The sequence below is a fragment of the Anarrhichthys ocellatus genome, unplaced genomic scaffold (genome assembly GCF_004355925.1).
Source record: "Anarrhichthys ocellatus isolate YVR2014 unplaced genomic scaffold, GSC_Weel_1.0 scaffold4, whole genome shotgun sequence".
Classification (NCBI taxonomy): Eukaryota; Metazoa; Chordata; class Actinopteri; order Perciformes; family Anarhichadidae; genus Anarrhichthys; species Anarrhichthys ocellatus.
The window spans coordinates 16,285,084-16,299,195 of NW_022280034.1; the positions used below are offsets into that span (position 1 = coordinate 16,285,084).

Sequence of the window (14,112 nt, forward strand, 5' to 3'; positions counted from 1 at the left end):
TTGAAAGAAAATATATTTAATACATAATAAACAAATAACATTGAATAAATCAACATATTTCTTTAATGCCCCACCTGTATTACATGACACCATCACAAAATTAACTTCCAATAATGATTAACGAACGCTGCATTTCAACAATTACGTCTCAGGATTTTACCTCGCAAAAGGAATAATTTTCAAGGCTTTTAAGGTTTATTGATGGAATAATTGGTGAATGACTCTAATCCCTCCTGTACTGCTCTGGTGTTCTCTGATCAGAGCAGTGCACAATTTCCTATTTCAACAGTTTCTATTCAGTCCATTTCACCAATGACACACTGTCCATTTAGTTACACAGAAAAAAAAGATAAATTAACAAAAAAAAGGTTAAACACAAAAAGTCAGTGATTAACAACAACTCTCAATACTGTGTCTGTGTGTGTGTGTGTGTGTGTGTGTGTGTGTGTGTTGGTGTGTGCGTGTGTGTGTGTGTGTGTCTACTGGCGATTTGAAATGGAGCTGCTGACAGACGGTCGGATCAACTCTTCCATTATCATAGCAAGGGTGTGGCACAACTCCTTAGCCTGCAAGACAGACCAAGAGGATTATTACCAATAGATTATACATATATTTAGTTGCTCCAATGTCTCGCCCCAGGTTACCACTACTTTGATGGCATGGATCTATGGAGCGGTAGCCAAAAGTACCCAAAAAATAAGAACGCTACAAAACGTTAATGTGCAGCCCAAAGCCGCTACCTGTTTGAGATGAATGGTGACTTTCTTGGGTCGGCCCAGGTTGTTGTAATTGATGTCCACAGCTGGCACTTTGCCTCGTTTCTTGGGGCGGACGGTGCGCATGGACTGCACGTCTGCCAGGGGAATCAGAAACGCTTGCTCCTGCAGAAAAACAGAAACAAGAATCCTTTAGCTGGCCGCTACTGGCTGTGTGTTAACGACTGCATGGTTGGGCGTCTGTTTTAACTTTACTTCACTTTGGCTACTGGAAGGTTTTTAGTATTAGCAGAGACATTTCGGCCCCAACACATGAAAATATGGAGTTTCTGTAGGATTTTAAAAAAAGACAAAAATCCCTGAAAAATGAACAAAAAAGAGTTCTTTGTTAAAAAAAAATTTCACTTCTACACCTGTTCTGGATTCATCTGAGATAGGAACAATATCCCAACACCAAGTGTTTTAAACTGGATGTCTCCAGTAAATATACATCTTTAATACTGATAAAATCACATATTTGAAAGTACCTGTGTTTTGGGATGGAGGAACAGCACCCCCTCCTGGCTGATGCTGATCATGCACGGGGAGGGACAGCCACGCTGACTAACCTTCTGGGCCAAGTAAGTGTTGGAGCCAAACAGAGGCATGGTGCTCAGAATCTCTGAAGGACAAAGGATAAAATTCAGAAAAATACTATTATCATCAGGACAGAAGAAGAAGAAGGAGGAGGAGGAGGAGGAGGGAAAAAGTTGAAGAAGAAGAAGAGAAGAGAGAAGAACAAGACGAGAAGAGAGAACAGGCAGGAGAAGAAGAAGATGATGAAAGAGAGGAGAAGAAAAAGAAGAGAAGATGCAGATGAAGAAGAATAGAGAAGAAGAAAGACAGAAGAGAAAAGGGGAAACTACGCACCAATGAATTGTATTTTGGCATCTTGAGGGCTGAGGGAGTGCATTGCAGCTATCTGGCCCAGAAAGAAGGAGTGGATCTCTTCAGCTTTGCTGTTGAGTCCATCCTGTGACGGCAGGTACTCCTTCATCTCTGGCCTTGTAGAGATAGATATACACATACTTACAGTTAGAGGACTTACCCCTGAAGCTGAGCAATTAACATGTATCTCATTTGTTTGATTCATAATAAAACAATTAATAAAAACTACTATTTGTGGTTTTAGGGGGAGTTATGTGCTAAAGCTATTTATTTGTGTCAGACAGGAACAATGACTGGGAGTTGCTTCCTGGAGTCTTGTTGTCACAGTTAGGTTGCCAGGTTTGGTATCACTGTGTCTGAACAGAAACCACTACCTGTGATCACCGACTGTGCCTGACAACCTTGCTACAGACAGAGATGCTGCGCAGAAACTCCGGGCGGATGCTGTTCATCAAGAAATAGTTCCAGCGTGTAACTCCCCCTAAAACCATTGACTTTCGTTTTTACATTCCTATTTGTGTACAGGAACAAATGAGATATAACGTGGTGATCAGTGAGCTTTAGAGATGTTGGTAGGTGTTGTTTTTGAACTTTAGACAGAGCAGGGCTAGCCGTTACTTCCTGCTTCCAGTCTTTATGCTAAGCAATGCTAATCAAGTCCTGACTTCAGCTCAACACTAATTTTCTTAAGGCCTTTGCACACCAGAGGCATTTCGTGCAATTCATTTCACTTTCAAACTGTTGTTTTTGTCACCCAAAATGCAAATATCATGCGGCAAAAAAGCTTCATTATTTTATTTAATTTTTTTAAACTGGGTTGAATTTTCATAGGCTTTTGCACCGCAAATAAAGGCATCAACAAATCACGTTGTGCGGAACAGGCATATTCAAAACGTTCACTGTAGTGTACAAAAAACTGGACAGCCCTCGTCTCGTCCTCGGTGTGTAAAGGCTTCAGAGCCATAAAAAAAACGTGGCTGTAAAAGTGTTATGACCCTTTAAATGTAAGAGGCAATATGGCAGAGATGGAACCATAAACTGTATATAAGAAGTGGACGTAGTCATCGTGATGTCACCCATTGTTTTGTGGAGCGATTTCAGCGATTTTGCCGTCGCCATCTTGAATACGACCGTTGATATGTTGTTTTTTTTGCAAATAATGAACTGAAGTTACCATATTTGGAATGCAGAGGAGTGACGTAGAGACGTCGTATACGGCTCTGGTTGTGGCAGCGACCTGTCAATCAGAGTAAGCTCGCCCTAAAGCATACTCAGCTTTATTGTCTATTTGACTCTAAATGGACCATAATCTACTAAATGAACATCATGCTGTATTGAGGAAGACTTGAAACTAGAGATTGAGACCATAAACTCATGTTTACAATGTTTACTGAGGTAATAAATCAAGTGAGAAGTAGAGTCATTTTCTCATAGTCTTCTATACAATCAGACTTCTTTATGCAACCAGAGGAGTCGCACCCTGCTGGTCAGTAGAGAGAATATAAGTTTTAAGACACTTCAGCATTGGCTTCACTCGGCAGAACCAGAGGTTGCCGCCTGGATGTCTAAACATTTGATTGTATGACAGTTGTAGGCAGCCATGTATGAATGTGTGTATTTTAGTTGTATCTCAGTGATTTGTTTGTGTTGGATTCTTTTTTTTTCTGTCGAGCTGCCCAAAATATCCCGTTCCTAAACCGATCAGTATTATATTATCGTGTCATGTGCGTGTGACTCACAGTGAGGGCTGACCCATCAGTCCCTGAGCCAGATGCTGCAGGGCTGACAGCTCTGCTATCTGCTGGACTGATGAGGGACCACCTGCAGCCAGAGCAAGCATCAGCTGCCCACTGAGGTAGTCGGCCAGGAGCTACACAAACACAGACAGTATTGATAACGATGAGATGGATCCTGAACCAGCGGCTGGACTATGCACTACCACTTCTCCTGACTGTCGTGAACTGATGTTGTCACCTGCTGATAGTGGAACTCCACATAGAGGTCACTGTTGTAGGACAGAGGGATCCTCCACATCAGTCGTCTCAGGGAAAAGAAGATGGAGTCGTCGTCCAGCAGGAAGTCGAACAGATACTCCTCGGCGTGGAGGGGACGCACCATCCCATCTGACAGAGGAGGAGACGATCTGTTAATCAGACACTTTCATATCGGTTTGACTCTCATCTAATGTGGCATGAACGCCTGGTCGAGTGGTGCTATCCATGGTGCTGGGGGGGGGGGGGGGGGTGGTGTTATTCTGGCAGGATAAGTAAGCATTTAACCTTTCATTTTGTGGTGTGTGATCATGCTGTGCTATGTGATAAAATATAGGTTTTTTTGTTGTTTTTTGCTGTAGTTCATCAATCTATATTTCGTTGTGCAACCCTGTCGTACAATGACAAATAAAAACCTTTCCTAAAAACGGTTCCAAAATTGTTTAATTAAAGTTCACAATTATTTTATGAATGTAACTTTAACAGTTCATCACCTATATAGGCCCACTGTGGTCTGTGATTTATTTTCTTGAATAAAAACGTTAAATATATATATCTCATTTTATTTTTAACGCACTGGGATTGGATCTGTACACCGTATTAATTGATATGCAAGGTCCGGTACCAGAATCGGTATCGGGGAGGAAAGAAATTCTATCAGAACACCTATAGATACTACTTCAAGAGCTTTGTGAGAAAATATGGCATTTGGGTGGCCTGCCCCTTTAAATTCGATCATTTGACTGACAAAAATATTAGATGCTTCAGAATTGTGATGTTATCAGAGCAGAAAAGGCAGCGCTTCTACCTGTAAAGCATGCAGGAGAACATCATCTTATACACGAAAAAAAAATTTTAAGTCCAAAGACAGGCAAACTGTGGTTCTATACTGAATATCAAGGAGAAACGGTATCGGTCGGATTTACCCTGATATTGGTTGGCAAGGATGGAGAACTCTTTGATTTCTGTGAGATCTGAGATGCCCATCTCTTTACAGAACTCTGTTACCACATCTGCTGCCATCTAGAAGGAAGATACAAAATACAACCACAGGGATATTGATTATTAACAAAAAGGACTCAGGTTTTGTTTATAGATAAGTCAGTTTAACTTAATCTTACACCAAAGCTATTTGGCAAGGAAATCGGTGACAAATACAAAGGAAGCCAACCGAGTATTTGCATGTTTTTACAGCCAACTTTATAAATCGGAGGTTGATCAGAGCTGGGTAATTATGTGACATTTATCTCAAAAATGAACTTACCAGAAACATCCGTGGATCAGAAAAATTATTTGGACAGTCCCATAACAGTGGAGGAGGTCAAAAATGCTAATGAAGCCTGGAAAATTGCTTGGGTTAGATGGTTTTCCCTCAGAATATTATAAGAAGTATGTCGATTATTTGACTCCCGTCCTGACAGCTGTGTATAAAGAATCATTCTCATTGGGAGAAGCTACCAAAAACACTCAACGGACTCTGATATCCCTGAATGTTAAAAAAATATGAAGACCCCACTGACCCAGGTAATTACAGACCTGTGTTTGAATAATGTGGACAGCAAAATCCTAACAAAGATTTTGTCTATGAGGCTTTAAGCTATTGTACCAGGCTGAATACATGCAGATCAAGCATGCAGAAGCGGGTCTCACAAGGGGAAGAGGAACACAAAATGTTTATGTATGCAGATGATATTCTATTACTGATCAAGGACCCTTTGATGTCAATTCATAATGTTCTATCTACAATTGAATCCTTTTCAAAAATATCAGCCTACAAAATAAATTGGCAAAAATCTAAATGCATTCCGTTATTAAGAGGATGCAATCGATCAATGCTCGATACACTCCGGTTTAAATGGATCCCAAGGGGACTGAAATATTTGGGTATTAGGCTGTGTTCAGACATAGAAAAACATAATTTATATTATTATGGTTCCTTTAATACAAAAAATGATGCCAAACTTAGGCAAATGGAAATTGATAAATCTCACCTTATGGGGAAAAATTAACATCATATCTATGATGATACCAGTAACCATTTCTGAAGGAACCTTTAAAACAATATAATCATCTGATTAAGGATTTACTATGGAAAAGCCTAGAATTAGTATTAAAAAATGATTTGCCTCAAGAGACAGTGGGGGATTGGCTTTTCCAAATATGGAATTATATAGCATAGCATTTCAAATGAATAAACTAGCACGGCACTGAGCAAATCATGAATCTAGCCAACGGGGGGGAAAAATGGAGGAGGTACTGACAGCGCCATCTCGGGTTATGTATTTCTCAGAAAAACACACAACAAAACATATGGATCAAAGAAATCTCATTTCTTTGGCTGGCAAAAGGAATACATGTTGTTAAATATCCCTACGGAGACAGCTCATTTAGATAATTCAAGGACCTTAAAGAACTATTTGATTTAAATGACAAGGGGGATTTCTGGAAGTATTGACAGTCGAGGAGCAGCATAGGTTCAGTTTTTGGACTGAAAAGAGACGAGAAGGAAGAGAATAAGATCCAAGAGCTCCTAAACCTGAGACTGAGACTGATATGGCCAAAGGATCTTGGCAATAATATTAGGGAAGATGTATGGCAAGAGATAATATTGAATGTAGCTTGGGCTACGAGGGACGCAAGAAGCAAGTTTATCCATTCCAAAATTGTACAAAGATATTATTTCACACCCATGAAACTGTATAGAATGGGCTTAATGTAGGAAAAAAGAAAAATCTTACACTGAAGCTGCGTATCCTGATGGGGAAATCCACTCCTCCTGGTAGCTGGATGGGAATACGTCGAGACGTTTTGCCAGCCTGCAGAAAGCCAAGACGCACTCAAAAGTCAGTTGAGCTGTAAACGCAGAATGTGAAATGAACGTAACAGTTGAAATACACCGTGAGTGTGTGGGATAACTTGCCAGAATGGCCTCCATCTCAGCGTGTGAGGAGATGTTACGGCGGCCGCCAAATCTGAGAGATCGCTGGATGTTATCCTGACACACGCTCGCCAGCTCTGAGGATACATATGTGTTTGTTATAAACTGTGTGTGGACTAAACGAGACATTATATACATCTGAATACGTACCCAGCATTGTTTTAACACTACAATGACTTGTAAAGATAAGCATTTTTTTGTGGTATTGTGTATGTCATTTTGTGTGTTTCTTCTACCTTGGTATGGGTGCTCGTAGTCCAGAGAGATGTCGTGTAGGTGACGTGTGACGTACGGCTGCAGAGTACCAGAGCAGGGGAAGAACCCGCTCATCAGGTTGAGCAGCCGCCAGCCAAGGGTGCAGATAGACCTGTGAAGATGACACAAATAGGGCAAATACAATTTTAGCATTTTAATCATTATTAAAATGCTAAATTACAGTAGGAAAACAACTCTGGAAAAAGTGGCCACATTTTCTGCAACAGTGTAGCCAAGTTCTGTTATGCATGTTAAAGAAAAGTTCTGTAGGAGTGCCTTGGTCGTCGAATGGTATGCTATATAACGACAACATCTAGAGTTTAATTCTGACCTTGGGACCATTGTTGCATATCATACCCCTCTCTCATACCCTCACCCACTCTCTCTTTTTACATTGAAGTAAAATGTTACAATTTACTTTCATGAACTTTAATTAAACTCACTGTGAAAGTTGTAAAGTTCTAAGACAGAAAACAACGACAACTCCCAGACCGGAAAACAGCATGGTATACCTGTCGATCACAAGTTAGCCAGGTCCTAAAGCATACCCTGCTTTATGTTCTGCTTTACTCTAAATGGACCATAATTTACTAAATGAACATCATGCTGGATTGAAGAAGACTTGAAACTAGAGATTGAGACCATAAACTCATGTTTACAATGTTTACTGAGGTAATAAATCAAGAGAGAAGTAGAGTCATTTTCTCATAAGGAGAAGTCGCCCCCAGTAGAGAGAATGAAGGTTTAAGACACTTCTGCATTGGGTTTACTTTTCAGACTCTAATAACTAGGGATGCACCGATCCGACTTTTTCAGTCTGGATACTGAAAGCGATACTTGGGCTTTGAATATCGGCCAATATCGAGTACCATTCCGATATTAGTGTTTATGAATAAGCTGTGTGCTTCCCTGTGTGTAAGTGACCGGGATCATTCTTTTATGTGTCAGGCTTCACTTAAACATTGTAAAACACTGTAAAAATGTCACAAATATATACATAGATATAAATTTACCGAATTGTTATTTATCATTAAGATAATTAATTGTGAACCAGCAACTTGGTAATCTTTAAAGTATACAGAAAATACAATTGAAGTGTCAACCTTTTTAATGCAGCAACAAAGTGGTCGGTTAAGATATTGGTATGGGTGCACCCCTCGTAAAAGTATGAATTGAGAATGTAACAAAACACTTAATAAAGGTGACTCACTTAGTTGGGTTGTTGGTGGTTTGCTTGATGACCTGGCAGTATATCTCATCTCTCATCAGCTCCCTTTCCTTCCCTAACTGAACAGAAGAGAGAAACTCACATTTAAATTCCATAGAAGTCTATTTGAGGTCCATCAAACTCACACAGAGACTCAAAAGCGCTACATGAATGCAGCCCATTCGATTACACTGCTTGAAAGAGCACTGACCAGTAAAATGTGGCTCAAGCAGTCTGTCTGGGTGTTACTCTTCGTCATTGGCATGTCACCCATGAACTGCATCAGGTCTGGAGGGACAGATAGAAGGGAGAAGGAGTGATAGAGGAACAGAGTAACTGTGGTCGCAGTGTGTATCAGTATGGCTCGCGTGGATGCACTCACTCATGAAGCACTGGACAGACAACTCATTGATTTCAGGATCATTGTAGAGAATGAGGGACTCCTGTATGGGAACCTGGATGAACGAAACCCAATGCAGTCAGTAGAGTTGGATTTATTCATGAAGACCCACTGACATCGAGATCTCTACAACAAGAGTGACCTGAGAATTAATTTCACGTTTACATATCCAAACAAGACAATTCAGTCATCTGGTGACATATTTGCTCCCTCTGATCTCAACTAATGGTGTTCAATAATCTTGGCAATTTAGGCAGCATAGCCATATAAATAAAACCTTTTTATATATAAAAAGGTACATATATTCCTTTTAGATGTCAGTATTGACCTCTGACATTTTTATGTAACTTGTTTCTCATTATCTCTGCCAGACGTCAGTCCGTGGGGGGGATCATGTGTTTGGTTGTGTATGTGTGTGCATGCGTGTATCTATCCATCTGTCCACACCACATCTAATCTCACATACTACTAAACCCATCAGTGTAATTTATTTTTTTTATTGTTTAGGCTCACTCTCATGGCATCGTCTCCAGCCTCAGAGGGCAGCTGATTTCAGCTTAATCATTAAATCTAATTTTTTCAATAAAATGCACTGTTATTCCTATTTGTCCACTGGGGGTTGCACTGTCCTAATAATAGTAGCGGACCCTATACCGCAATGCTATTATAGATCCCACATGCTTACGTACAGTCTATATATATGAAATAAGTTTGACACCCGTGCACAATTCATTACTTGCCTACGGTCAAACCGAAGGCAGGCAAAGACAGCAGAGCATTTAGAAGCTGAAGAGCGAAATATTAGCCTCAGAAGTTAGCGGTTTTCCAAAATCAGAGATAAAATAAGATAAAATATTGAACTTGTGCTAATGTTGGCTACTATTTGCTAATATGTTTTCCACATCAATTGTATATGTTTCACTGCCCCCAAGTGGCCGAAAATGAGTTCAACAAAATCTTGTGAATAACATTATGAAAAGCCTTGGACACATCTACAAACAGTGCAGTGGCAGCAGTTATTGTACTATAAGAAGGTCCAACGTCCGACTGCTGTGGTTGAAAGACATTATTTCCTTCACCAGTGATTCCAGGATTTTAGACGAGACAGCTTATATATATATATATATATATAGGCATATTGTGCACGGATACGATGTGTCTGTGTACAATAACTGTGGTATGAGCAAGTACAAACCGTGAGATATGATGTTAAAGGTATTGTACAGTCTTACTTCTGTGTGTTGAACCGCCTCTGCAAAATTCCTTCCACTTGCTGGCAGACCTGTAGTCCCCACTCTTTAATGAACAAATAATAGTAGCACAAAATTAGCCATGACACGTCATGAACCCAAACCATCCGAACATAGTCATCAGCCTTCTATCATACCGGAAATACTTCATGGCAAAGTCAGCCATGCCCGAGAGGATCTCCAGCTCATGGAATGAGCCCTGGATTGAGCTCTGGAAGGATCTCCAGACCGAAACCTCTTTACCGAGCAGTTCTGAATCAACGCTGCCCATCCGTCTGCTGATAGGACCTGGAGACTGGCCCTTGGGGGGACCGGCAGGTGTAGCGCCCCTCATGCTTTTCCTCCTGTCATCTCTTCGGTCAAGGTGCAGAGAGTGGTAGTCCGGGGCCGCGGATGGCTGGGTGAGGTCATCCGGGAAAAGACCAGAGCGCCCTCTCATGGTGCCAAAACGCCAGCCTGGTGGAAACACACACAAAAATGTTTTTTGATGAGAAGGAGATTACGATATGCATTAAACAATGACCATAATAGGCATATCTGAACTTAAAAACTATTGTGATCTCACCTATCTGGAGTCCTTCCATTGGCAGCAGTTTGATGGTGTCACCCTTGCTGAAGCTAAGCAGACTCTTGTCATCTGTTACAAAACTCCTTAGGGCAACCACATGGCCTGAGTCCTAGAGGGCAGAGAGAAAGATGTTCAGGAGGGTAATATGTGGGTCACATGGCCCAAAGACGCCCCAAAGAATCAAAATGAAAGATAATGATGAATGATTATGATTTAAGACTAAAGGAGTACCTTGATGAGCTCCTGGAGGAAGAACCGGATCATGGCAGTTATCCGAGGAGCTCTGGATGATTGCATCACCAACTTTTCACTTGACAGCTCCAGTTCCACTCTGTCTGCACCCTGGAGGTCAACTGACAGCAACTCTGAAAAACTATATTCATGCAGACCTGAGTTAACATTCTTTTTCTCATTTTATTTAGTTAGGTTTTCAAATGAAGCTTTAAAAGTCTGTCGGCAAATTTTATGACATCATCATCCTAATAAATGTTAATGTTTGTATACAACTGTAATTCATGGTGCTATTAGATTGCTGCTGGACTGTGTCTTCCTTTGAGTGCGGCAAGCAGGAGAGCAAACAGTTTTTTGACTGCAATGAAAATGGCTAAACACCAAGAACTCCTGTCTGTTTCTCCAAACTCCGTCTACTGTAGGTTGACTGTTGGTAACATACAACCACACTTCAAATAATCCAAAGCATCCCTTTAAGATGCCAGGGAATCTTTAGCACACCTGACTCAAGAAATTGCCCTTTTTTACACCCCATCAGTGTGCACTCTGGAAAGGGTATTAAGACGGCGGTTCTCCCATTATAAACGCAGACCCTTTGTGGGTTCACAGGCAAAAACTATTATGTTTTTCTCTAACCTCCTAAATTACAATTAGAAGCCTTACTACCTTGTTAGAAAATAAGCAAGATGAATTAGAGAGAAGGAGCAGGAGAGGGAGGGAGAGAGAGAGGCTACCAGAAAAGCAAAATTAAACCAAAAACAACTTTCTTTACTTTTACTTTACTTTAACTCCTGTATTTAATTGTGGCTACTTACTAAATAGAAAAAATATATAAAGATGCACTTCCTGGCTAGCTGCCTCTGGGACTGAAGCTGCACAGCTGCAACACCAAGTGTGAGGCCCGTCTGAGGGCCAGGTAAGTAAAGAGCTCGCCAGTCAGAGGATGTCTTTCAATCGTATTTAATACGGGCCGAATATTTAGCATTACACAGAAATAAAAACTAACAACTTCCTGTCTTTGACATAAGACTCACATTTTATGTGATGAAACTGAGAAGGTGTGTATGCGGGCTTCACGTTTACCTGTAGCTTATGAGCAGACGGAGGTGTTTGGGGTTGATGCCTGATGCTCTGACCATCTTCAGTAGACGAATGCCCCGATGAGACACGCCCAAAACCTGAGCATCCCCACTGTCCGACTTCAACAGATACAAAGAGAAGATGCTTGTCAATACCTGCAAGTGGTTAGTGGTCTGGCAACAACTAATGCTTGAAACGAGACAGCCTGTATACCCCCTAAATATATTGTATATGTCACAATAAAACAAGTTTGACCCAGGGGGCAACCTCTGGTTCTGCCGAGTGAAGCCAATGCTGAAGTCTTAAAACTTGCATTCTCTCTACGACCAGCAGGAGGCGACTCCTCCGGTTGCAAAAAGAAGTCTGGTTGTATAGAAGTCTATGAGAAAATTACTCTACTTCTCACTTGATTTTTTTATTACCTCAGTAAACATCGTAAACATGAGTTTATGGTCTCAAATCTGTAGTTTCAAGTCTTCTTCAATACAGCATGATGTTCATTTAGTAAATTATGGTCCATTTAGAGTCAAATAGACCATAAAGCAGGGTATGCTTTAGGGCGGGCTTACTGTGATTGATAGGTCACTGCCGCTATACGAAGTCTCTATGTCTCTTCTCCGCATTCCAACATGGCGATGGCAAAATCAGCGAAATCAAGGCTTCATAACGGTAGTCCACAAACCAATAGGTGACGTCACGATGACGAAGCCATGGATTCAGTAGATTGCCGGAAGAACCAGGTAATTTTTTCGCCACTGAGAAACCTTCAGAAGGAAATGATCGGAGCGCCTGATGTATACTTCTCTATATACATCCGTGACAGGCTGAAGATGTCTCTTATTATTTTGTAACGTATCATCAAGTTAGCGAGACGAGTCAAATCGCCCGTGAAAAACATCATCGTAAATGCTAAACTCTAAACAAGCTGCGGATTGAGCCCATGTTACTTGTAGAACAGCCTAGTGATGCTGCTAGTTTATAAACCGCTCAACAATCTTGGGCAAAAATAAGTAACGTAAAATCAGTTGGACTCATTACAAAGGACTCTCTTTAGGAAACAGTCAACTGGTAACCTTGAGTCAGAACCCAACATGGTGAAGCTACTTTTAGCTACGATGCTGTACACAGATGAAACCAACTTCCTGATGTTCCTCAAATGTTCCGCAACTAGAAAAAAGCTGTCTTTCTCCACCATTGATTGATTGGTTTCCTCTACTGAACCTTTATTCCCTTGCGCATTATATCCAATTTTCACATTTTGTTCACATCTTAATTGATTAATTTCTGTTTTTTATCGTGTATTGTTTTCAACTGTTGTTCTAATGCCTTTCTTTTCCTGCGTAAAGCACTTTGAATTGCCTCTGTGTTTGACATGTCCTATACAAAAATAAATCAGGTGCCTGGCCTTGCATTGTCATAGAACAAAAAGACACTCCACATTATCTCCAACTCTTTTTGTTATGATCACCTTCACAGGGAACAGACGGATGAAGTAGTTTTCCCAGTTGTCTCGAGCAGCAATGACAATCCTCTTCTTCATGCCGTCATTCTGGATGGTGCTTATAGTCATTCCCACACTGAAATTTGCTAGAGATTAAATGAGGGAAGAAAAATTGGATAACGGTCAGCAAACTACTGGAAGAACAAAATAGAAATGACATAGTTTATATTCAGTGAGTAATCATTCCAACCATATATAAAGATTAGTGCTGGGCAAGTTAACGCGTTAATTTCGCGTTAACGCATTCATTAATTAACGCCGACAATTATTTTATCGCACGTTAACGCATTTTTTAAATTTATTATAATTTTTCTTTTTTTTTTTTTAATTGAAAGACAAGATACAATACATATACATAACAACAAGAGGATGACAAGAACAGTGGGATAAAAGCCAGCAAACATCCTATAGTCAGTTGTGTGTGTGTGTGTGTGTGTGTGTGTGTGTGTGTGTGTGTGTGTGTCCTTGAGCCTTTTGAGATGGGAAAAAAAATAATAATAATAATTAAAAAACAACAACAACAAAAAACAGGTAAGTATTTTTAATTCATTATTATTGTAACAGACTGTCTCATGTTTATCGTTTTGTATTGGAGATATGATGTCCCTTCAGGGTTGCCGTAGACAAAAGGCGACTTCCGCTTCTGGTCGAGGGGGGGGGGGGCAGAAATAAAGAGAGAAGCTGCACCAGCTGTTGCTCTCCCTGGAGACTACTGGACATCGCTGCGGTAAAGTCAGCAGACACTCAGATCTCCGTGGTCAACTCAGCAGACACTTACATTTTAGTGCACCTACAGTATATGCTGAAATTCACGGTAAACGCATTTAAACGGCACAGATCGGGAGCGAGCGAAGGACTTTGAAAGTTAGCGGAAACATTAACGTGAGACAACATCCGGTTTCTTCAGACGAACATCCGGTTTTCAGAATAAGATATGAATGATATGAAAATATGAATTATATTCACATTAAGTATAAAACATGCTACCTGCATCTCGTGAACCAAACGTTATTGCACTTTTGTTCATATAGCAGTACTTTTAAAATAA

At 40.5% G+C, this 14,112-nt stretch overlaps 1 protein-coding gene across 1 annotated transcript in view; it reads right to left on the reverse strand.

Moving 5' to 3' along the window:
• Window positions 1-14,112, reverse strand: part of myo15b (myosin XVB) — a 54,005-nt gene continuing 39,893 nt past the window's right edge. The window contains exons 48-66 of the mRNA XM_031842968.1: window positions 13,032-13,150; window positions 11,567-11,682; window positions 10,484-10,625; window positions 10,250-10,361; window positions 9,822-10,140; window positions 9,667-9,730; window positions 8,417-8,489; window positions 8,246-8,322; window positions 8,038-8,114; window positions 6,809-6,939; window positions 6,555-6,649; window positions 6,373-6,450; window positions 4,561-4,657; window positions 3,618-3,766; window positions 3,383-3,513; window positions 1,626-1,759; window positions 1,244-1,377; window positions 741-881; window positions 1-566 (exon numbers count right to left, since the gene is read on the reverse strand). Of these exons, the coding sequence (XP_031698828.1) occupies window positions 480-566; window positions 741-881; window positions 1,244-1,377; window positions 1,626-1,759; window positions 3,383-3,513; window positions 3,618-3,766; window positions 4,561-4,657; window positions 6,373-6,450; window positions 6,555-6,649; window positions 6,809-6,939; window positions 8,038-8,114; window positions 8,246-8,322; window positions 8,417-8,489; window positions 9,667-9,730; window positions 9,822-10,140; window positions 10,250-10,361; window positions 10,484-10,625; window positions 11,567-11,682; window positions 13,032-13,150 (2,276 nt within the window). The 3' untranslated portion in view covers window positions 1-479. The remainder of the gene's footprint in view (window positions 567-740; window positions 882-1,243; window positions 1,378-1,625; window positions 1,760-3,382; window positions 3,514-3,617; window positions 3,767-4,560; window positions 4,658-6,372; window positions 6,451-6,554; window positions 6,650-6,808; window positions 6,940-8,037; window positions 8,115-8,245; window positions 8,323-8,416; window positions 8,490-9,666; window positions 9,731-9,821; window positions 10,141-10,249; window positions 10,362-10,483; window positions 10,626-11,566; window positions 11,683-13,031; window positions 13,151-14,112) is intronic.